General features: G+C 38.0%; 1 protein-coding gene across 2 annotated transcripts in view; it reads left to right on the forward strand.

Annotated features, from left to right (window-relative positions):
* The window catches only part of M1AP (meiosis 1 associated protein), an 85,723-nt gene that overhangs the window by 6,856 nt on the left and 54,091 nt on the right, over positions 1-24,776 (forward strand). For both annotated transcript variants that reach the window (XM_079940317.1, XM_079940316.1), the window contains exons 3-4: positions 14,204-14,389; positions 15,319-15,487. In XM_079940317.1, coding sequence (XP_079796443.1) covers positions 14,204-14,389; positions 15,319-15,487 — 355 coding nt within the window. The remainder of the gene's footprint in view (positions 1-14,203; positions 14,390-15,318; positions 15,488-24,776) is intronic.

The raw sequence follows: 24,776 nt of genomic DNA on the forward strand, positions 1-24,776 counted from the left end.
AAAAAAGTCAATCCAACAAAAGACAGCAATCTTAAATATGTCCCCACTAAACAACAGAACTGCAAATGTCTGTTAACTGGTCAATGGATAAACAAAATGTATAACTCTCACTCCATAAAACTGGAGTTTCCTACAAGTACACTGAGGACAGAGTGAAAGTGATAGTGATGTTTACAGCCATACAGCAAGTATGTTCCTCTACTGTGCCATTTTCCTTGTGCATGTCTGTCCCATGACCACATTTGGCTGTGATATCTATCTTCTGTCAGGCAATAGGGGTAAAGAAAAGTTGAGAGTGATCTGGAAAGGCAAATGAAGATATTCAGCATAGGAGGCTTTTGGGGAGATGAGCTCATGTCCCAAACAAAAGTAAAAGGATTTCATTTCCTTCTTCAATTGACTATGTTCTGTGCCTCTGGTACTCCTCAGTACATCTGGCCTTAGATGAACCCTTGATCCCTTATTCACTCCATTAGGAAAGACAGACAGTTCTAGACTAAAAACAACCTCTGGTAACTCAGGAAAAATTGCAAGCCAAAATTTCCATCCAAACGAACAGTAAGTTCAGCCATGGTCAAAAGCTCAAGAAAATCACTGAAACAATGCCATTACCTTATGTATAGAACAGTCCAATCTTTGTTTAAAGAAATAAAATATTACCTTAAATCCATTTTCTCTGACCTATATAAGTATCTGACGTTTTCTATCTGCAGAGTTAGCTCAAAATGTAAGTGGAGGAAGACAGCAGGTAGGAAATCTTGCCTAAGTTGAACACCTCAATTTATCTCCTCATATTTAATTTATGAGTATAATAAAATAATTCTGAACTTTTTATGAGAAATCTTGACAAAGGAATTATAATTAAAATATTAGAATTCCTTTTATATCTATTGTGCCCTTAATATAAATAAATTTGACCAAAATGATTAATCTCTCAAAGCAGTTTCAGAAAAATTCCATTATTGTGAGGATTTTACCAATTCTTTTACCTTTTCATGAGAACAAAGAAGTTATTTAAATCATATGTGATCTACAATGGTATTTGAGGACCAGTAGTGGTCTAATTTGCCTATTACATTTATTTTCTTATCCTTACTAGCAGAATTTCAATAGAATCATTTAAAAGTGGCAAATAATAAGAATATATTGGGCTTCCCTGCTGACGCAGTGGTTGAGAGTCCGCCTGCCGATGCAGGGGACACGGTTCGTGCCCCGGTCCAGGAAGATCCCACATGCCGCTGAGCGGCTGGGCCCGTGAGCCATGGCCGCTGAGCCTGCGCGTCCGGAGCCTGTGCTCCGCAACGGGAGAGGCCACAGCAGTGAGAGGCCCGCGTACCGCAAAAAAAAAAAAAAAAAAAAAAAAAAAAGATAATAAACTGTAATTGAGTGCTGCAGGAGGGTGGGGAGAGTAAGAAAAGGAAATATACAAATTTTATTATTGTATAGTAGAGATTTTCATCTCTCATTAATGGATATTAAAGAAATAACTTAGGGGAATTATATAAACATGGAATTATAAAGATAACCCCTAAAACAAATACAAACCTTTCTAATTATGACAAGGAAAACATATATAGAGCAAACAAATTTACACAGTGTAGTGATTTTTCAAAAGCTATGAAAACAGTGTATACCTTAAAATAATATAACTAAAAATAACTAAACTTACCTATTAAAGTACTTTAAAACAGATTTGATTGCAGAACAAAATTCTGCTGTATTCAGCAGAAGAGACTACAACAAAGTGATTCAGAAAGGTTGAAAATAAAAGGAAGGGCAAAGGTATACTAGGCAAGTGCACCCCCATAATAAAAAAACAAAAAGCATGATTTTAATATCAAACATCATTGAATTTAGAGCAAAAATCACTAAACACGACTAAGAATGGCACTTTAATGCTAGGACACAAAGCAGAGAAGAGCAGAGAGTTATCAAGAGGAGCACAAGAAATATATTCAGTAAGAGAGCTTGTTGAAGGGACAGTCTATTGAAAATATATCAGTTTTGAATACCAGTGTACCAAATAACATAGTATCAACATTTTTTAAAGAAATAAAGAAATCTGCACCTTCCTGAAGTGCTCATGGAATAGTCACAAAAGTTGACCATATGTTAAGCCACAAATAAACCTCAAAAGTTTGATGAATTACAAAAAGTACAAGTAGATCAGTCAACATTCTCTGAATACAATGCAATAAAACTAGGAATAAATAGCAAATACAGAACAAAAAGTCACTACCACCTGGAAATTTTTAAGCTGTTTAATAGCTTTTGAATCAAAGAGGAAATTAGGCAAAAATTTCAGTATATCTAGAAAATAATAATAATGAAACACTACATATTAGAACCTATGTGATATAAAAAAGTTAATGCTGAGAAAAATTCATATCTTTAAACTATACAAATTTCATTATTTTAAATTATATTAGTAAACCAGGAAAACTGAAAATAAATGAAGCAAGCAACTCAAGAAGAAAAGAAAAAACAAGCTTAAGGAAAGCTAAAGGAAGGAAATAATAAAGATAAAAACAAACAGTAGTGAATATGAAAATAGAAAATGGTAGAACAAATGAATAAATCCAAATTTGTTCTTTGGGGAAAAAATAGGAAATAGATCAGCCATTAGTTAACTTAGTTTTTGGAAAAGGGCAGGGGGAAAAGGCACATATACCCAAAATAAGATAAGGAGAAAGTAACCACACTTGTGTGAAATGCATAATTCTCCATGAAAATATAATTACCGAAAGTGAATTCAGAAGAGATAGAAACCTGCCATTTCCCATAAAAGGAATAGGGAAAGTTATGAAAGAACTACCCTCCCCCAAAATAAAGTACTGGAACCAAATGGTTTTGCAGGGGAATAATACCAAACTTTTAAAGAACAGATTGTTAAAGTTTTTTAACCATTTTATACCACAGAAAGAAAAAAAAAATCCTTCCAAATTATTTTTGTGAAGATAATGTAATATTGATCCTAAAATCCAGCAAACATTACACAGAAAGAAAAACTACAGACCAGTCTCACTTATGACTATCTATTAAACATCCCAAATAAAGTAATAGGATCCAGCTCATATTTTAAAAATCATCTACAGGAATGCAGAAATGGTGCAGTATTGAAATCTATTAATATAGTTTACTATGTTAATATATCTAAGAAAAATATGATCATGTTTATTTCCATACATACTTAAAAAATGGTGTTTAATAAAGTGCAACATCCAATCTTCTTTTTTTTTTTTTTTTTTTTTTTTTTTTTGCGGTACGCGGGCCTCTCACTGTTGTGGCCTCTCCCATTGCGGAGCACAGGCTCTGGACGCGCAGGCTCAGCAGCCAGGGCTCATGGGCTCAGCCGCTCCGCGGCATGCGGGATCTTCCCGGACCGGGGCACGAACCCGCGCCCCCCGCATTGGCAGGCGGACTCTCAACCACTGCACCACCAGGGAAGCCCTCCAATCTTCTTTTAAAAAAACTTAAAAAATTAGGAACAGGTGGCTATTCCCATAGTGTATGTCTATGACAAGTCAAAAACCAGATCTTACTTAATGAAAAGACACTGAATATATTCCTGTGTAAGACAAGTAAGTTTACTATCATCACTGTTATCTAACAGTATTTTAGAGATTTTCACTGATATAATTGCACACATAAAAAAGAAGTTAGAATATAGGAACAAGGAAAGGAGGGACTTCCCTGGTGGTCCAGTAGTTAAAAAACACTCTGCGCTTCTGCTGCAGGGGGGCGCGGTTTTGATCCGGGGAACTAAGATCCCACATGCCCCACGGCATGGCCAAAAAAAAAAAAGAAATAAGGAAGAAAAAGATAAAATGATCGTTATTTGCAGATTAATGGTAATATATCTAGAAAACCCAAAAGAATCGCCTAGAAAATTACTTAAAACAACAAAAGAATTCATGACAATGGTCAGGTACAAATATTAATACAGATATAAGTACCCTTTAGGGCTTCCCTGGTGGCACAGTGGTTAAGAATCCGCCTGCCAATATAGGGGACAAGAGTTCGAGCCCTGGTCCAGGAAGATCCCACATGCCGCGGAGCAACAAGCCCATGTGCCACAACTACTGAGCCTGTGCTCTGGAGCCCGTGAGCCACAACTACTGAGCCCACGTGCCACAACTACTGAAGCTCGTGTGCCTAGAGCACATGCTCTGCAACAAGAGAAGCCACTGCAATAAGAAGACCGTGCACCACGGAAGAGTAGCCCCCACATGCCGCAACTAGAGAAAGACCACGCAGCTACAAAGACCAGGCACAGCCAAAAATAAATAAATAAAATAAATAAATTTATTTTTTAAAAAATAATAATAATAAGTACCCTTTATATTATTCCAGAACAACAAACCAGAAGTTAAAATGGCAGAAAAGTTCTCATCACAATAACCAAAATGATCAAATAAATGCTTATGAATGAAAATAATAATAAATTTGCAAGATTTATATGAATTAAAATGCTATTGAGAAACACAAAAGAAGACTTGAACAAATGAAACATCATTAGTTCTTGAGAGGACTCAGACCAGAAAGATGTCAGTTATCTCTAAATTAATCTATAAATGTAATGCAATTCCCTGTAAAATTTCTAACAGAAGAACTAGACATCTTGATAATAAAGTTAAAATTAGAAACAAAAAACAAACAAGAATAGCTAGAGACTCTTCCTCTCAAATATTAAACAGATATTCACAGTGTGATACTGGAAATTGAAAAAACAGAGCAATATAATACAATTTAAAGTCCAGAAATAGACCCAAATACATGGGGGGATTTAGTGTATAATAATGATGCTATTTAACATTAGTTGGAAAAATTATTCAACAAACTAGATAGCCATGTGGGAAGAAATTAAGTTAGAGTCATACACACAGCTTACACCAGTATAAATTCCAAAAAAAAAATTTTTTTAATAAATTTATTTATTTTTGGCTGCGTTGGGTCTTCGTTGCTGCGCGCCGGCTTTCTGTAGTTGCAGAGAGTGGGGGCTACTCTTTGTTGCGGTGCACGGTCTTATTGTGGTGGCTTCTCTCGTCGCCGAGCATGGGCTCTAGGCGTGCAGGCTTCAGTAGTTGTGGCTTGCAGGGCCTAGAGCACAGGCTCAGTAGTTGCAGATGGATCAAAGATTTAAATGTAAAAATTGAAAATATCTAAGTACTAGAACAGACTATCAGTCTGGGTCCAATCAGGATATGGAAACCACATAGTGATTTAAACAAGGAAAAAGTATATAGAGTATTTTAACATAGTTTAACATATTAAGCTATGGTAATATAGCAATTATAAGATATAAGAGAGCTTTTTGTGGTACGCTAGGGCTGAGGGAGAGATCTCAAAGAATGACAAACTTGGAAAGGGGACCCCTTTCCCAAGGCTGGGGTTTAGACCCAGTTGGAGAATATATGGTTGCAGCTCACTGGATGCAAAGAAGTTCACTGGTTCGCTCAAGCCAGAGCTGATCCATGGCTACTGGGAAAGCAGGAAGCAACCCTCCAGGTGTAGGCACAGTGGCTGATGCGTAGGCATGTAGAGAGTGGAGAAGCCAATGTGGGCAGGAGGCCTGGAGTAAGCAGTGTCTGTATTGGAAGAACAGCAGCATTCGGAGGACTACAGGAGACAAAACTGAGGGGAGGGACAGGTGAGCAAAGGGAATCAGGCATCAGTGCAGGCAGGAGGCCTGAAGCATGCAGTGTCCATGCTGAGTGGACAGCTGACAGGTGATCAGGTTAGGGCTGAGAAGTTCCCAGTGTCTTAGTCAGCTCGGGCTATGACTGGCTGGTTTAAACAATAGACATTTATTTTCTCAAGGTTTAGAAGGCTGAAAGTCCAAGATCAGGGTGCCAGCCTGGTCAGGCTCTGGTAAGAGTCCTCTTCCATCTTGCAGACAGCGGCTTTCTTGCTATGTGCTCACATGGCCTTTCCTCAGTGCATGTACATGAAGAGAGAGCTCTGGTGTCTATTCCTCTTCTAAGAGCATCAGTCCCATCATGGAGGCCCCACTCTCGTGACCTCATCTAAACTTAATTACGTCCCAGAGGCCTTGCCTCTAAGTACCATCACATTGGGAGTTAGGGCTTCAATTTATGAATTTTAAGGGGACACAAACATTCAGTCCATAACACCAAGGGCCAGCAAGTTGTGGGCATGTGGGTGGAGCACTACCAGGTAACTTCATACCCCACTGGTTTCAGCAGGAGTGCACCTTCCTCCTGCAATGTCCCTCCAGTACACTCTACTCAGAAAACTTAACATCATGATTACTGTAAAGGAGAAAGGCTTAAAGTAGAATTCTGTCCATTATTGCAGAGATATACTGAAGGGTGAATTTTGACCTGAGAGGCAATAAATCAACAATTAACATACAGACCATGGGGGAAAATGTAACAGTAAGAAAGGCCTTTCTAATCATAACACAAAACCCAAAATTCCAAAAATAAAAGATTAATAAATTCAGCTGAATAAATATAGAAAATAGAAAATATACACTTGGCCAAAAAAAAAAAATACTGTGTGTAAAATCTAAAGACAACTGACAGGGCTTCCCTGGTGGCGCAGTGGTTGAGAGTCCACCTGCCGATGCAGGGGACACGGGTTCGTGCCCCGGTCCGGGAAGATCCCACATGCCACGGAGCGGCTAGGTCCGTGAGCCATGGCCGCTGAGCCTGCGCATCCGGAGCCTGTGCTCCACAACGGGAGGGGCCACAACAGTGAGAGGCCCGGGTACCACAAAAATAAAATAAAATAAAATAAAGACAACTGACAATATGAGGAAAAATATTTGCTTCTATATCACATAGGGTTAATTTCCCTAACCGCATAAAGATTTCCTTGAAATCAATAACGATAATGACCAACAATCAATAGTGAGAAATTGTGTACACAGTTTTCATTAAAGGAAATACACATGATGGTGAAACATGGAATATGTTCAGTCTCACTTATAAAAGAAATGCAAGTTAAAACTACATTGAGATGCTATTATTTTTCACTTATTTGGCTGGCAAAGATTTTTTTTTTTAAGTTTAATGACATACTGTTTATGAGGATATAAAGAAGCAGACACCCTTATATGCCATTTATGGGCATATATTTTAACACAATTTCTATAGTGGGCAATTTGGTATCACAATTTACATACCCTTTAACCTAGCAAGTCTGTTTTTAATAGGTTTGGTTTTGTTTTGGCTGCACTGGATCTTCATTGCTGCACGTGGGCTTCTCGAGTTGTGGCGCATGGGCGCTAGAGTGCATGGGCTTAGTTGCAGTATGTGGGATCTTAGTTCCCCAACCAGGGATCGAACCCGGGCCCCCTGCATTGGGAGCACAGAGTCTTAACTACTGGACCACCAGGGAAGTCTCACAAGTCTGTTTTTAGAAACTTATTCTACAGATATGTTTTCATATGTGCAAAAATGATTTGAGTATAAGATTATTCATTTCAGCATTGTTTGAAGTAGCAAAAGATTGGAAACAACCTAATGTTAATTAATAGGGAATTGGTTAAATAAAGTTATGGTCCATCCATTAATGGAATACTATGTAGCCATAAAAATTAAGACACTTTTTATATATTGAATGTAACGATTACCCAGATTTACTCTGCAACAAAATCAAGATACGAAAGAGTATCATAATCTGGTCTATTTTGGTAAGAAGAAAGATCAAGTTTATCATTTATATTTTCTTCCATGTAAAGAAATATCTCTGGAAAGATACCCAATAAGCTAGTAATATTGATTGCCTCCAGTAAAGTACTGGTTAGCTAAAGAACAAGAGTAGGAAGGTGACTTTTTCTACATATTTTTTTGTAACCTTTGAATCTTGAATGCTTGTTGAATGTGAGAAGAGAAATCTCAACAAAATTTTGGAAACGATAATACAGGTGAAAAGTGACAATTGACTTAGCAGTCCCAAGAGAGCTAAATCTTAAGCCAGTAGTGGGAAACCCAAGGAAGAAAGCATTTTAAACCACCAAGTTCTCAAAAGCCTTGGGAATTGGTAAAATCAAGTACTTCTGGAGGTAAGAATGAAGGTAGAGCTAAAAGTAGAAAGATGTTGAACATCTGTATAAAAAGCAGTTTGACCTTTAGATGCTCTCTTCTACTCCAAAAGCAACAAACTTATTCATCACCTTAGATGGGGCATCACAACATGCCCCATACCAATGGACCCCTAGGAATTTCACTGAGGTAGAAGGCCCCTGAATTTTAGTCAAATTTATTTCCTACCCTCTGGCATACAAATGTCTTACCAATAAGTTACTTCTTGCTCACTAGGTCCACTCAGCATAATGTCATTAATGTAATGGGCCAGTGTGATAGCTTGTGGAAGGGAATGGCAGTCAAAAATCTCTGTGAGCTAAATTATGACATAGGGCTGGAGAATTGATATACCCCTGAGGTAGGACAGTGAAGGTGTATTGCTGGCCTTGTCAGCTGAAAGCAAACTGCTTCTGTGGGACCTTATAGACAGGCGTGGAGAAAAGGCATTTGCCAGATCAATAGCTGCATACCAGGTACCAGGAGATGTGTTAATTTGCTCGAGCAATGAAACCATATCTAGCACAGCAGCTGCTGTTGGAGTCACCACCTGGTTAAGTTTATGATAATGCACTATCATTCTCCAAGACCCGTCTGTCTTCCGTACAGGCCAGATGGGCAAGTTGAATGGGGATGTGGTAGAAATCACCACCCCGGCATCTTTCAAGTCCTTGATGGTGGCACTAATTTCTGCAATTCCTCCAGAAATTCAGTATTACTTTTATTATTTTCGTAAGTAGAGGCAGTTCTAGAGGCTCCCACTTGGCCTTTCCCACCATAATTGCCCTCACTCCACAAGTCAGGGAACTAATGTGGGGATTCTGCCAGATGTTAGGTATGTCTATTCCAATTATGCTTTCTAAAACTGAGGAAATAGCCACAGGCTGCATTTGGGGACCCACTGGACCTGATATAAAATTTCGTTGATCACCTGACCTCCACAAGCCCCTACTCTGACTAGTGGGCAACAATGATGTTTGGGATCTCCTAGAATTAGTGTCAGTTCATAGCCAGTGTCCAGTAGACCCTGAAATGTCTGATTATCCCCTTTACTTCAGTGTACAGTTACCCTGGTAATGTTCAAATCTTTCTGGTCCTTTTTTCATAGTTTTTTAATTCTTTGTTCATGGTGTTGAATCCCTCTTTTATTTCATTAAACATCTTAAAGGTACTTAAATATATTTGATAATTCTAATATCTGAAATTGTTGGTATTCTAATTCTCCTCTTTGTTGTTTCTGCAGACTCTCTCTCATAATGTTTGGTTTCCTCACTGATTTTGTAATTTTGGATTATGAGCTTACCTTAAGCTGATCTTAATGTGTGAGAATTCTGTGGGGCCTGAGTTTAGGGTGTATACCTCTAGAAAGGATTTATGTTTGCTTGAGTCAGGTGCCCTGAGGTGCTATCAACCCAGGACCACTTTAAGTTATGTTTTAAAATTAGGGTTTCCTGGACCCTGCAGATAAAGACAAATCCCAAACCCACATGAGGGGAGATATATGGTTTCTAGGTCCCAGCAGTGATTTCTTTCTCATTTCTACTCAGAGTTCACATAACTTAACAAGTTTCATTGTCGCCTCCCTTGACTAGTGAGTAGATTCTTTCTAGCCCACCTTTTCACTGAGAAAATAACCTTTTGAATGGTCTTAACTTTGAGCCAGGATGGCAGTTCCAATTCTACTCCTTATGAGGGCCTAAGGCCTTGTCTCCTTCTCCTTTACAACACAAAGCCCTAGGTTCCCAAGATCAACAAGTAAAGCCAAGGCTTTTACACCTATCTCACACTGTAGTTTCCTGTTGTCCCCACTTTGGTTCCTGGGGATTTCCCTTAATTTCTTATGAATTCAACTATGCATATAAAAGACATTTGTGTTTTATCTAGTATGTATACTGTTAGGTGGTAGAAGAGTGTGTTTCAGATATCTAGTTTATTTGTAGGTGCTTTTTACATATTAAGAATATTAATGTCATGCTAATCTTATACATTGCAAATATTTACCCAGTTTGTTTTTTGTCTTTAACTTTATTCATATTCTCCTTTACTTAACAGAAAATTTTAATGTGGTCAGATCTCTTCATTTTTCCCTTTATGGTTTCCTACCTTTGTTGTCATGTTTCCAAAGGCCTTCCCTACCAGAAGATAGTATCCTTTTTTTTCTACTATTTTCCTAGTTTATTTTTTCAATAAATTTATCATTATTGAATAATTTTAGATTCATCAAAAAGTTGCAAAGGCAGTACAGAGAATGCCTATATTTTCTAACTTATATTTTTCTTCCCCCTAAAACTTATTATATGTGCATCCATTTACCATTTATTCAAAAATAATTTGTTTAATAAAACTGTGTTCCAGGTACTGTCCTAGGCCCTGCAGACCTGGCAATGAAGAGATAGATCAGATTCCTCCTTTAGTATATTATTATATTGAGCTTATATTCTAGTGAGATAGACAGACAATAACTTGTCAACATACTTTGGAAAATGTCATTCTAGTGTGACTCTTATCCCTTTCTATTCTGAGGCTATTTATCTCACTTGTTTGTAAGTTAGTAGAAAGTGGGAATTATGTCTTTTTTTAGGTACCTAGTACATCATAAGCACATAATAATAAATGTTTTTTTAAAATGGATGACTGAATGGACCTATGTCATTTACATAGATACTATTTTTTTTCCACTTATTTTTGTCAGTTGTAGAATAGGGCCATTAAGTCAATACAAACCCCTTCTGTTTAATCAGCAATGATTTAAGTGCTTTTAGGGTTTGATAGTGATAAAAAATAATAACCACAGCTAACACTGAGTACATACTGTGTGACATGAACTAAGTCATTTAATAGTTAGTCTGTAAGATAAGTATTTCCATTGTCCCCAGTTTCTAATTGAAGACATCTTAGCTTAAGGACTCATAGTCAGTAAGAGGAAGAGATAGGTTTGGAACTCAAGTCTATTTGGATCTAAAACCTTAACCAAGACTAGTACTTCTTTAACTAAAATGCCCACTACTCTTCAACAAGCATCCTCTACTCTTGTCAGGCACATTTCCTCTTCCTCTCTGACACATTATATTCACTTTCAACCTCCATAGATGCTTGTATTGAACTTTCAGCCTCTCTACCAATCCCCCAACACACACACATAAACACATAAAATATTGTATTCTTTTTACAAATCTTACCCTTTCAATTCTCAGCCCCATCTCACCCCCTTTCCACCAACACTTACCTTTCTTTTTCTAAATCTCTAAAGTATCAATAGTCTATAACAGTCTCTTTCAACCGGGATACACATACCACTAGGGCTATAAGACTTCCCAGAGTACACAGGAATATATAATTTTAAAGAATTGATATATAGATCCTCAATTTCCACTAGTATTCTTTTCTAAAATTTCTCTGACTAATTATGCCTATGATGAGAGTGTCAGACTACTTCATCATTCCCACCATCCCTTTCACAATTACCCTTCTTCCACTTCACAAAGAAAATCCAAAATAAAAAGGAAGAGGTGAGAGGTACAAATCTTTCACCCACTATGAATTTTACTGTGATGAATTGCCATGTGGTTTTAAAACTTGCAGGGGCACCAAACAAGGAATAATTCAAAATATTGGCATCAATGTAAGAAAGTAAAGGACTTATGATTGGGTTAAAAATCTTTTGCAGGGCTTCCCTGGTGGCACAGTGGTTGAGAGTCCCCCTGCCGATGCAGGGGACACGGGTTCGTGCCTTGGTCCGGGAAGATCCCACATGCCGCGGAGCGGCTGGGCCCGTGAGCCATGGCCACTGAGCCTGCGCGTCCGGAGCCTGTGCTCTGCAATGGGAGAGGCCACAACAGTGAGAGGCACGTGTACAGTAAAAAAAAAAAAAAAAAAAAAAAAAAAAAAAAAAATCTTTTGCAACCAGGTGATGTCCAATTTTAACAAAATTGAAGGAAGACTAAATTGAGGGACTTCCCTGGTGGTCCAGTGGTTAAGACTTCGCCTTCCAGTGCAGGGGGTGCAGGTTTGATCCCTGGTCGGGGAGCTAAGATCCCACATGCCTCGTGGCCAAAAAACAACAACAAAAAAAAACAGAACCAATATTGTAACAAATTCAATAAAGACTTTAAAAAATGATCCATATCAAAAAAAATCTTAAAAAACAAACAACTGAGTAGCAGCTGATCATTAAAATAATTTTTTTTAGTATTTATATCCCTATATAATTTTTGGCATATAGCTCAGAATGAGTTTGACAATTTGATTGACTTCTATATTTATCAGGACAATGGTTCTCAGCACTAGAAACCTCCTAGAAAATAGGAATAGGATTAATACGGAATGTTGGTGCCATTCAATCAGTAATTTATTCACACATACCTTAACTAATTGAAAAAAGAACGCAACATGCTCATGCCATTGAGATGCATTTTTAATTAAAGTTTATGCTTAATGCCAATAATTATCAAAATAGGTAATATATATGTTGTTTTGATCAATTGTATATGAGCAATAATTTTAATAATAGCTCAATCTAGATTATTAATTAGAGCCTATAGTCATAGGAAATTTTAAAATCTTACAACATGTAAATATTTTTGACACAGAGAAGTATGATAAGATGATCAATGAAAAACTGCCAGCCGGGGCTTCCCTGGTGGCACAGTGGTTGAGAGTCCGCCTGCCGATGCAGGGGACTCGGGTTCGTGCCCCGGTCTGGGAAGATCCCACGTGCCGCGGAGCGGCGGGGCCCGTGAGCCATGGCCGCTGGGCCTGCGCATCTGGAGCCTGTGCTCCGCAACGGGAGAAGCCACAACAGTGAGAGGCCTGCGTACCGAAAAAAAAAACAAACTGCCAACCAAAAAATTCTATTACATTATGATAAAACTCTATGAGAAAAGTGAAATGGAAATATGAATTCAAGGAGAAAAATGAATAATATTCATTTCCATCTGTTAAAAAGAAAAAAGAGCTTGCTCATGTACTTTTTAAATTGAATAATGCAAGTATCAAATCCCTATGATATTTAGATTCTATTGGATTATGTTTTAAAGAGTAGTGGTATAGTTTTATTTTGAAATATTGATATTTAAATATGCTGGAAGTTATATCCTTAACAACTACGTACGTACTTAAAATCTAGATGTCAACTTAAAAACGTATAAAGGAGTATATCATTTTTCATATTCTTTTAGGGAGTACATGAAAAGAAATGCTCAAAGGCTACTAGTCTGTACTTGAGTAGGTTTCTTATCTTCCTATCTAGATTACAAGTTTTCTTTGTGTAAGAATTATATACTATTTCTTGTGTTTTTCCCAGAGATTCATGGAGAGGAGCATGTAAGCAAAGTAACATGCTCATGAATTTTATGTGCATTTTGCAAATATTGCTCCATTCTGCTCTTTGATCAGCAAAGTTTCCTTATCCCAAATATAATTCCTCCCCACTCCACCCCCACCTGCTATTGATGCTTGGAATTCCTTCAAATAGTGTCACAAATTTTAATTCCACATTTATTCAAAATGCATATATTCTTAGAAGACGTAACATCGATCTAGAGTCAGATTAGATTAGATTACTTCCTGAGAACAAGTTTTTGTGAAGGAAAGTGAGGAGAGCCAGGAGATTTACGTGTTGGCTCCTTGACCTGACTGCAGACTAAGCCAAGCATCTCTGCTCAAAGTGATCCTGAGGGGAAGATTAGGTAGGACCTTATCATTTCTAAAATGATCAAAATCCTCATTTCTGATAAAACATCACTCTTGAATAGAGAAGCTCACTGTGCCTAGACTGACTGAGAAATGAAGATAATGTCTAAGAGTGACGCTGCTAGGCCTCCAATTTGCAGACCACCCCAAAGTAAAACTAAGCAGTCACAACTGAACCTTCCTTTGGGTGAGTGAATGAGTTAAAACACATTCTTTCCTGTTTCTAGTAATTCCACATAATCAAAGTCCTTTGGCTAAAAATTTTTCTTCCTCTGGTCTAGGGAATATTTTAGTGCAGTGCCTAGAACATAATAGGCATTCCATAGATCTTGGTCAAATAAACAGATTTTCAGGAAGGGAAAAGTACTCTTGAGGAGTAATTGATAATGAAATTAGACTGCCAGTTAATCTGAAACGTGAGTCACTAAAGATTTGCATCTTTGATTCATTTTTCTCTGCAGCAAGTGAAAGGGAACTTTGCTAGGCTGCAGGCCTGCATCTCAGAACTCCGCATATTGCAAAGAGAAGGTTGTTTCAGACCACAAGCCACTTCTCTGCAGCTGGCAATAAAGGATGGGCTCCAGCAGTTCAAACAGTACAGCGGACACATGACCACAAGTGCAGCTCTGACCTACACTTCCCTGGAGGTAAAAGATGGCTTAGGACACTAACTCATCTTCCCATTTCAGTCCATCTAGATCCTTCATTGTTTGTCATCCTTCTGTTGTTCTCTGTTTCATTCACATTGAAAGTCATGACTAGATACTCCATTGGGTACATGAGTGACTGTGAGTTAAAACACATTCAGTCTCTAGTAACATCAGGCATCAGACAAATGAGTTTAAAAATAATTATGCTTTCATCTGCATGCTTATTCATCAATTAAAAATGTCTAAGTACAAAAGAGAATTGCATGTATTTAATACTTGCCTTCCAGAGTTTCAAGTTCAACCCAGATTCAGATTGAGCAAGGAGAGAAATCTACATGGAAGTACCACTGTGAGAAAAGAGCATATAAGCTCTCTGATCTTTAGTACACATTTAATGAGTGGAATTTAAGGATTCTATTTCCTTTGTATCCTCAAGAAATCAAAGCACTTTGAGCAAGAGGGATACTGTCAATGATTCAAGCAGTCTTAAAAACTGAAACACAGTGGGCGACTTCCCTGGCAGTCCAGTGGTTGAGACTCCACGCTCCCAATACAGGGTGTGCGGGTTCAATCCCTAATCGGGGAACCCTAGTTGGGGAACTAAGATCCCACATGCTGCATGCGGTACGACCAAAAGAAAAACTAAAACTAAACCACAGGGATGGCTTCTCATTGGTCACTTTCTGGGGTAGGTTCAGCCTGTTTGGCAGGGTCTTGTGATGATCTGTCCCACCAGACCTCTCGCACCAGAATATGTCAAATGAAATTTGATTTGCAAATTACATATAAATCTTTTTCTTTGCCCTAAAGACAATAGCCACTACCACAGATTTCTGGGGTGTTTAATCCTCCAGATCTAACCTGTTACATTCTAACCTCTGTATATCAGGGCAAGTAGACACGTTGATTCTTCTATTTATTTCCAGATTACTGTTCTGACTTCACAGCCTGGAAAAGAGGTGGTCAAACAATTGGAGGAAGGATTGAAAGATACAGACATAGTCAGGGTCAGGAGACTTCAGGTGGTTGAGATCACAAAGGGAGTCCTAGAATGTATGGACTCAGCATCCCCTGTTGAAGAGGCCAGCAACGACGGTAAGAATTAAAAGAAAAGGTAAAAAGAATGGTAAGATTTTAATGAGTAGTCTTTTACAGATCAGGAAGATTATTTTCCATGGACTTTTTTTTTAAAAAAAGATTTTTTGATGTGGACCATTTTTAAAGTCTTTATTGAATTTGTTACAATATTGCTTCTGTTTTATGTTTCGGTTTTTTGGCCGCAAGGCATGTGGAATCTTAGCTCCCCTACCAGGGATCGAACCACCTGCTTTGCAAAGGGAACTCTTAACCACTGGACCACCAGGGAAATCTCTTCCATGGTCTTTTATGTTCTTAAACGAAATGAAGCCAACAGATTTCACTGTGGTTCAGATAGGTGTTTCTACATGTTAGAGTTTAATTTTTTAATCATATTTTTAATTTAGAAACAATATATGTTAATGTAAAACCTGAAATATAGGTATAAAAAGTAAAAATTCCTTCCTCCTCAAGAGATTGGGGTATCACTCTTAATGCTCCATTAGATAGATAGATAGATAGATAATAGGAAGAAATATTTTATATTGTAATGGGATCATGACATACATAATATTCTGTAATCCTCTTCGCATGTTGTACAGCTATCTATGTTAGTATCTATAGACATTCCTCGTTTTTTACTGGATACATGATTTTTTTTACTTTGTGGTTGGACCATAGTTTGTTTAATCGCTTATTAATGAATAATTTGGTTTATTACATTTTGCTATCATAACCAATGCTGTATGAAGAGACTTATATGTACAGCTGGCTTCATTGGCCTATGACCAGTGCGGTCACACAAGGCCCTGCATTCAGAAAGCCCCTATGCTTAGGATTTAATGCTTTTGGGTTGCAGTCTTGAAATTCTTAATCAGTGTTTTGTAAGTGAAGTTTGATGGAACAATGGAACATGTGCCAGGGGATTATAGTCTCGGTTCATATGTGCCCTGCCTACCTCCTACCTCCCCAGAATGGGTTTTGAGTCACTGGATTCCCAGCCCTGATGTCCCCAGCCCGCCTACCCCAACCCAGTAACTACTGGCACTCAGATCTCTGCTAATAAATCCCCCATAAATCACCAGTAATCATACACTTCCTAGAAGAGAAAATATTCAAACTGAGTCTTAAAGGACAAATAGGAATTAACCAAGCAGAGGAAGAGGAAAGGGGTACTCAAAAAGGAGACCCAGGGACATGAGAAATCAAGATAAATCAACTTTCAGAGATGAGCCCATGGTTCCTTATGTCAGGAGCCTATCAGGCAGAGGCAGGAGTAAGGCTCTAAAGGTAGGCAAGGGTTAGATCAAGAAAGTCCATATATGCCCTAAACGCATTCTAAGACATTTAGATTTCATGCTAAAGCAATGGAAATTTATGAGAAGATTTTTGTCAGGAGATCAAGTAGAGATTCTCAAATTACAGCATTTAAAAGGTTTTTGACTGGTTTTAATTTATCCAACACTCAAGTTACAGTTCACCCTCTGTCAGTTCTTTCTGGTTGTATTGGTCTTCTCCAAGGTTATACACACCTGGAGGTGTCCACTGTTCTGATACCATTGATCTCTTCCTGGTTCCATATAAATAACCTCACTCTTCCCTTCATGCCCTAATTAGGTTAGGGGGTTGGTAACTAAGGATGTGTTTCCCATCAAATTCTGACACATGTGGATCCTTCCAGCATCATGGACCACTGACATTGTTCTGGTTGGGGCGGGAGGGTAACTAGCCTTGCTGTGTGGTATATGAGCTCTCAGCTACTACACACCCTCTGCTTTTCTCAAGGCAGTCTCCTCACTGTGCTTCTATTTCCATCCCTCCACTTGTAGTAATCTTTTCCTCTGAATTCCCCCTTCTTTCCTCTGAATTCCTCCCCTTATCCTCTTCCAACCAAATCCTCCCCATCCTTTAAGGCCTAATTGAGGTTCATGACTACTGAATTGATTTTCCTCTCCTTAGAACAACCACGTAGCCTGTGGTCTACACAACACAATTTAGCATTTAATTATATACCACATAGAATTGTTTACCATTGCTTTATTTGTTTTTAACGTCTTTTTATTGGAGTATAATTGCTTTACAATGGTGTGTTAGTTTCTGCTGTATAACAAAGTATATCAGCTATACATATACATATATCCCCATATCCCCTCTCTCTTGCGGCTCCCTCCCACCCTCCCTATCCCACCCCTCTAGGTGGTCACACAGCACCGAGCTGATCTCTCCATGCAATGCAGCTGCTTCCCACTATCTATTTTACATTTGGTGATGTATATATGTCAGTGCTACTCTCTCACTTCATCCCAGCTTACCCTTCCCCCCGCCGATGTCCTCAAGTCCATTCTCTACGTCTGCATCTTTATTCCTGTCCTGCCCCTAAGTTCATCAGAACCATTTTTTTTTTAGATTTCACATATATGTGTTAGCATACAGTATTTGTTTTTCTCTTTCTGACTTACTTCACTCTGTATGACAGTCTCTAGGTTCATCCACCTCACTACAAGTAATTCAATTTCGTTTCTTTTTATGGCTGAGCAATATTCCATTGTATATATGTGTCACATCTTCTTTATCCATTCACCTGTCAATGGACATTTAGGTTGCTTCCACTTCCTGGCTATTGTAAATAGTGCTGCAGTGAACATGGTGGTACATGACTCTTTTTGAATTATGGTTTTCTCAGGGTATATGCCCAGTAGTGGGATTGCTGGGTCATATGGTAATTCTATTTTTAGTTTTTTAAGGAACCTCCATACTGTTCTCCATAGTGGCTGCATCAATTTACGTTCCCGCCAACAGTGTAAGAAGGTTCCCTTTTCTCCACACCCTCTCCAGCGTTTATTGTTTGTAGATTTTTTGATGATACCATTGCTTTATTGTGTGATAATTTTGTCTTCTCACCTAAACTGTAAACTACTTGATATCTTTTCTATCTGTATTAACTCTTAAGCATTAAGCCTTGGCATTACAAATTTGTCTTACTCATTTCTGCGCCCCACTCTGTAGTATATCCTAGATTATCAGTATATATTTGTTGAATGAATTGATGACAGTGATACCTGTGGAGTCTGTTCTTGGTCTGCCCAGCATCCCCTGCATCCCCCTTCTTTGGTAACACCTCTACTTTCATGGTCACAGGGTGGGCTATGACCCAGGGGAGGCAATCATAGCTCTCCAGGCTACTAATCAGAGTCTTTCCCAGTGGGTTCTCAAACTGAATCTGTGAGAGAGAAGCTCTTTTTATTTCTCTTTGATCATGGACAGATCAGGCATGGACTATGCCCTTTTCTCCCTTCAGTGACTGTACCCAGAAAGTACTGAATCTCTAATGGCACAAAACTCAGAGTACTCTGAGGGTACCTGATGGCTTTATTTAAAATGGTTAGAGGCTAGCACTGTACAGAAGAGCTTTTAAATGCAGGAAGGCAGCTTTCTACCTTGTGTCACTGCTAACGATTCTTCCAGTAACTTCCTATTTGCTTATAAATAATACATTATCCCATAAATTGCTTGTAATTCCTCTTTGTGAGTTAAGTGTACATATGGTTCATGGCTTGAAATCTTCCCAGTTTGCCTGTACTTTCCTCAAAGTTAATTCCTTTATTCCATTAATGTTTTGCTATATCTGATGTTCTTGTCAAGAGATTAACAACAGCAACTAGTCTTATTCTCAGAAGGATGAGTGCTCTAGAATTAGGATGCCTGAGTCTAAATCCCAGTTCTATTACTTACTAGCTGTGTGGCTTTGGAGAAGGTACTTAGCCTGTGTAAGCCTTTAATTCCTGCCCCATCCAGTAGTTATGGGAGTTAAATGAGATCATACATGTTAATTACTTAGTATACAGTAAATGCTAAATGAAAGTTAGCTACTCTTAGTATTTTTGAAAATTTTTGTATATGGATGGTTTAATATTTCTGAGATTTGTTTTTGTTTTTTATTTATTTATTTTTGGCTGTGTTAGGTCTTCGCTGCTGCATGCAGGCTTTCTCTAGTTGTGGTGAACAGGGGCTGCTCTTCATTGCGGCGTGCAGGCTTCTCATTGCGGTGGCTTCTCTTGTTGCGGAACATGGGCTCAGTAGTTGTGGCAGCGCAGCCTTCAGTAGTTGTGGCGCACGGGCTTAGTTGCTCCGCAGCATGTGGGATCTTCCTGGACCAGGGTTCGAACCTGTGTCCCCTGCATTGGCAGGCGGATTCGTAACCACTGCGCCACCAGGGAAGTCCTGAGATTTGTTTTTAATGGCCAGGCCTCAAGTGGACTGTGAGTTACCTGAGGATAAGACTGTGTCTTATACATCTTTGTATCACCAGCATATATCATTCTGCCTGGCACATAGTAGATTCTCAATAAATGTTTCTTGAATAAATAAATAATGATTGGGAAAAAACAAATAATTTGTGAGAGGTGGTGGTCACACTCTCTGACATCAACTCAAATATTTAGGGACATATGCCAAACACCTGTAGCTTCCCTTCATAGCCCATGAATATCATGAATTGATTCAAACCCTTTTTGAATCTATTTATAATTTTTTAACTGTGGTAACCATGATCATCAATTAAATAAAAATTGTCTACATGCTACCTTTTGAAGAAAGAAACAGGTTACCATACAAGGAAATGATATTACAGATCAGTTTTAAAAGGAGCTATGAGACTATGTCCTTCGATTGGTCTAATTTCTGCCTTCTTTAGTGCAGCCCTGCATAGTGAGATCTAATTATTACAAAGATGACTTGGAGACTGCAAGATCCAGAATTGTTGAAGAAAAAGCGAACTTTGAAATTAAGAAGGTAGACTCACCTTTTAGAGAGTTCTTTAGCAAGATAATTTCATTTTAATGAAAAGGTTAACTTTAAATCACATTCATATCAGTTAAGGTTTTCTATAAATTTTCAGGCTTATGGCTTATTATATGTTTTCTTTCAAGTGTATAAATGACACTTTCTTCCATCTGTTCTTGATTAGCCTAACTTGTTCATTTTTTTTTTTCTTTTAACATCTTTATTGGAGTATAATTGCTTTACAATGGTATGTTAGTTTCAGCTTCACAACAAAATGAATCAGTTATATATATACATATATTCCCATATCTCTTCCCGCTTGCGTCTCCCTCCCTCCCACCCTCCCTATCCCACCCCTCCAGGCGGTCACAAAGCACCGAGCTGATCTCCCTGTGCTATGCGGCTGCTTCCCACTAGCTATCTACCTTACGTTTGGTAGTGTATATATGTCCATGCCTCTTTATCGCTTTGTCACCGTTTACACTTCCCCCTCCCCATAGCCTCAAGTCCATTCTCTAGTAAGTCTGTGTCTTTATTCCTGTTTCACCCCTAGGTTTTTCATGACATTTTTTTTTTAATTCCATATATATGTGTTAGCATACGGTATTTGTCTCTCTCTTTCTGACTTACTTCACTCTGTATGACAGACTCTAGGTCTATCCACCTCATTACAAATAGCTCAATTTCGTCTCTTTTTATGGCTGAGTAATATTCCATTGTATATATGTGCCACATCTTCTTTATCCATTCATCCGATGATGGACACTTAGGTTGTTTCCATCTCTGGGCTATTGTAAATAGAGCTGCAATGAACATTTTGGTACATGAATCTTTTTGAATTATGGTTTTCTCAGGGTATATGCCCAGTAGTGGGATTGCTGGGTCATATGGTAGTTCTATTTGTAGCTTTTTAAGGAACCTCCATACTGTTCTCCACAGTGGCTGTATCAATTTACATTCCCACCAACAGTGTAAGAGGGTTCCCTTTTCTCCACACCCTCTCCAGCATTTATTGTTTCTAGATTTTTTGATGATAGCCATTCTGACTGGTGTGAGATGATATCTCATTGTAGTTTTGATTTGCATTTCTCTCATGATTAGTGATGTTGAGCATTCTTTCATGTGTTTGTTGGCAGTCTGTATATCTTCTTTGGAGAAATGTCTATTTAGGTCTTCTGCCCATTTTTGGATTGGGTTGTTTGTTTTTTTGTTATTAAGCTGCATGAGCTGCTTATAAATTTTGGAGATCAATCCTTTGTCAGTTGCTTCATTTGCAAATATTTTCTCCCATTCTGAGGGTTGTCTTTTGGTCTTCTTTATGGTTTCCTTTGCTGCGCAAAAGCTTTTAAGTTTCATTAGGTCCCATTTGTTTACTCTTGTTTTTATTTCCATTACTCTAGGAGGTGGGTCAGAAAGAATCTTGCTGTGATTTATGTCATAGAGTGTTCTGCCTATGTTTTCCTCTAAGAGTTTGATAGTTTCTGGCCTTACATTTAGGTCTTTAATCCATTTAGAGCTTATTTTTGTGTATGGTGTTAGGGAGTGATCTAACTTCATACTTTTACATGTAGCTGTCCAGTTTTCCCAGCACCACTTATTGAATAGGCTGTCCTTTCTCCACGGTACATTTCTGCCTCCTTTGTCAAAGATAAGGTGACCATATGTGCGTGGGTTTATCTCTGGGCTTTCTATCCTGTTCCATTGATCTATCTTTCTGTTTTTGTGCCAGTACCATACCGTTTTGATAACTGTAGCTTTGTAGGATAGTCTGAAGTCTGGGAGCCTGATTCCTCCAGTTCCTTCTTTCGTTCTCAAGATTGCTTTGGCTATTCGGGGTCTTTTGTGTTTCCATACAAATTGCAAAATTTTTTGTTCTAGTTCTGTGAAAAATGCCAGTGGTAGTTTGATAGGGATTGCATTGAATCTATAGATTGCTTTGGGTAGTAGAGTCATTTTCACAATGTTGATTCTTCCAATCCAAGAACATGGTATATCTCTCCATCTATTTGTATCATCTTTAATTTCTTTCATCAATGTCTTATAATTTTCTGCATACAGATCTTTTGTCTCCTTAGGTAGGTTTATTCCTAGATATTTTATTCTTTTTGTTGCAATGGTAAATGGGAGTGTTTTCTTGATTTCACTTTCAGATTTTTCATCATTAGTATATAGGAATGCCAGAGATTTCTGTGCATTAATTTTGTATCCTGCCACTTTACCAAATTCATTGATTAGCTCTAGTAGTTTTCTGGTAGCATCTTTAGGGTTCTCTATGTATAGGATCATGTCATCTGCAAACAGTGACAGCTTTACTTCTTCTTTTCCGATTTGGATTCCTTTTATTTCCTTTTCTTCTCTGATTGCTGTGGCTAAAACTTCCAAAACTATGTTGAATAAGAGTGGTGAGAGTGGGCAACCTTGTCTTGTTCCTGATCTTAGTGGAAATGCTTTCAGTTTTTCACCATTGAGGATGATGTTGGCTGTGGGCTTGTCATATATGGCCTTTATTATGTTGAGGAAAGTTCCCTCTATGCCTACTTTCTGCAGGGTTTTTATCATAAATGGGTGTTGAATTTTGTCGAAAGCTTTCTCTGCATCTATTGAGATGATCATATGGTTTTTCTCCTTCAGTTTGTTAATATGGTTTATCACATTGATAGATTTGCGTATATTGAAGAATCCTTGCATTCCTGGAATAAACCCCGCTTGATCATGGTGTATGATCCTTTTAATGTGCTGTTGGATTCTATTTGCTAGTATTTTGTTGAGGATTTTTGCATCTATGTTCATCAGTGATATTGGCCTGTAGTTTTCTTTCTTTGTGACATCCTTGTCTGGTTTTGGTATCAAGGTGATGGTGGCCTCGTAGAAGGAGTCTGGGAGTGTTCCTCCCTCTGCTATATTTTGGAAGAGTTTGAGAAGGATAGGTGTTAGCTCTTCTCTAAATGTTTGATAGAATTCGCCTGTGAAGCCATCTGGTCCTGGGCTTTTCTTTGTTGGAAGATTTTTAATCACAGTTTCAATTTCAGTGCTTGTGATTGGTCTGTTCATATTTTCTATTTCTTCCTGATTCAGTCTTGGCAGGTTGTGCATTTCTAAGAATTTGTCCATTTCTTCCAGATTGTCCATTTTATTGGCATAGAGTTGCTTGTAGTAATCTCTCATGATCTCTTTTATTTCTGCAGTGTCAGTTGTTACCTCTCCTTTTTCATTTCTAATTCTATTGATTTGAGTCTTCTCCCTTTTTTTCTTAATGAGTCTGGCTAGTGGTTTATCTATTTTGTTTATCTTCTCAAAGAACCAGCTTTTAGTTTTATTGATCTTTGCTATTGTTTCCTTCATTTCTTTTTCATTTATTTCTGATCTGATTTTTATGATTTCTTTCCTTCTGCTAGCTTTGGGGTTTTCTTGTTCTTCTTTCTCTAATTGCTTGAGGTGCAAGGTTAGGTTGTTTATTCGAGATGTTTCCTGCTTCTTAAGGTGGGCTTGTATTGCTATAAACTTCCCCCTTAGAACTGCTTTTGCTGCATCCCACAGGTTTTGGGTCGTTGTGTCTCCATTGTCATTTGTTTCTAGGTATTTTTTGATTTCCTCTTTGATTTCTTCAGTGATCACTTCATTATTAAGTAGTGTATTGTTTAGCCTCCATGTGTTTGTATTTTTTACAGATCTTTTCCTGTAATTGATATCTAGTCTCATGGCGTTGTGGTCAGAAAAGATACTTGATACAATTTCAATTTTCTTAAATTTACCAAGGCTTGATTTGTGACCCAAGATATGATCTATCCTGGAGAATGTTCCATGAGCACTTGAGAAAAATGTGTATTCTGTTGTTTTTGGATGGAATGTCCTATAAATATCAATTAACTCCATCTCGTTTAATGTATCATTTAAAGCTTGTGTTTCCTTATTTATTTTCATTTTGGATGATCTGTCCATTGGTGAAAGTGGGGTGTTAAAGTCCCCTACTATGAATGTGTTACTGTCGATTTCCCCTTTTATGGTTGTCAGTATTTGCCTTATGTATTGAGGTGCACCTATGTTGGGTGCATAAATATTTACAATTGTTATATCTTCCTCTTGGATCGATCCCTTGATCATTATGTAGTGTCCTTCTTTGTCTCTTCTAATAGTCTTTGTTTTAAAGTCTATTTTGTCTGATATGAGAATTGCTACTCCAGCTTTCTTTTGGTTTCCATTTGCATGAAATACCTTTTTCCATCCCCTTACTTTCAGTCTGTATGTGTCTCTAGGTCTGAAGTGGGTCTCTTGTAGACAGCAAATATATGGGTCTTGTTTTTGTATCCATTCAGCCAATCTGTGTCTTTTGGTGGGAGCATTTAGTCCATTTACATTTAAGGTAATTATCGATATGTGTGTTCCTATTCCCATTTTCTTAATTGTTTTGGGTTCGTTATTGTAGGTCCTTTCCTTCTTTTGTGTTTCTTGCCTAGAGAAGTTCCTTTAGCAGTTGTTGTAGAGCTGGTTTGGTGGTGCTGAACTCTCTCAGCTTTTGCTTGTCTGT

Source organism: Stenella coeruleoalba, assembly GCF_951394435.1.
Source record: "Stenella coeruleoalba genome assembly, chromosome: 13".
Taxonomy (NCBI): domain Eukaryota; kingdom Metazoa; phylum Chordata; class Mammalia; order Artiodactyla; family Delphinidae; genus Stenella; species Stenella coeruleoalba.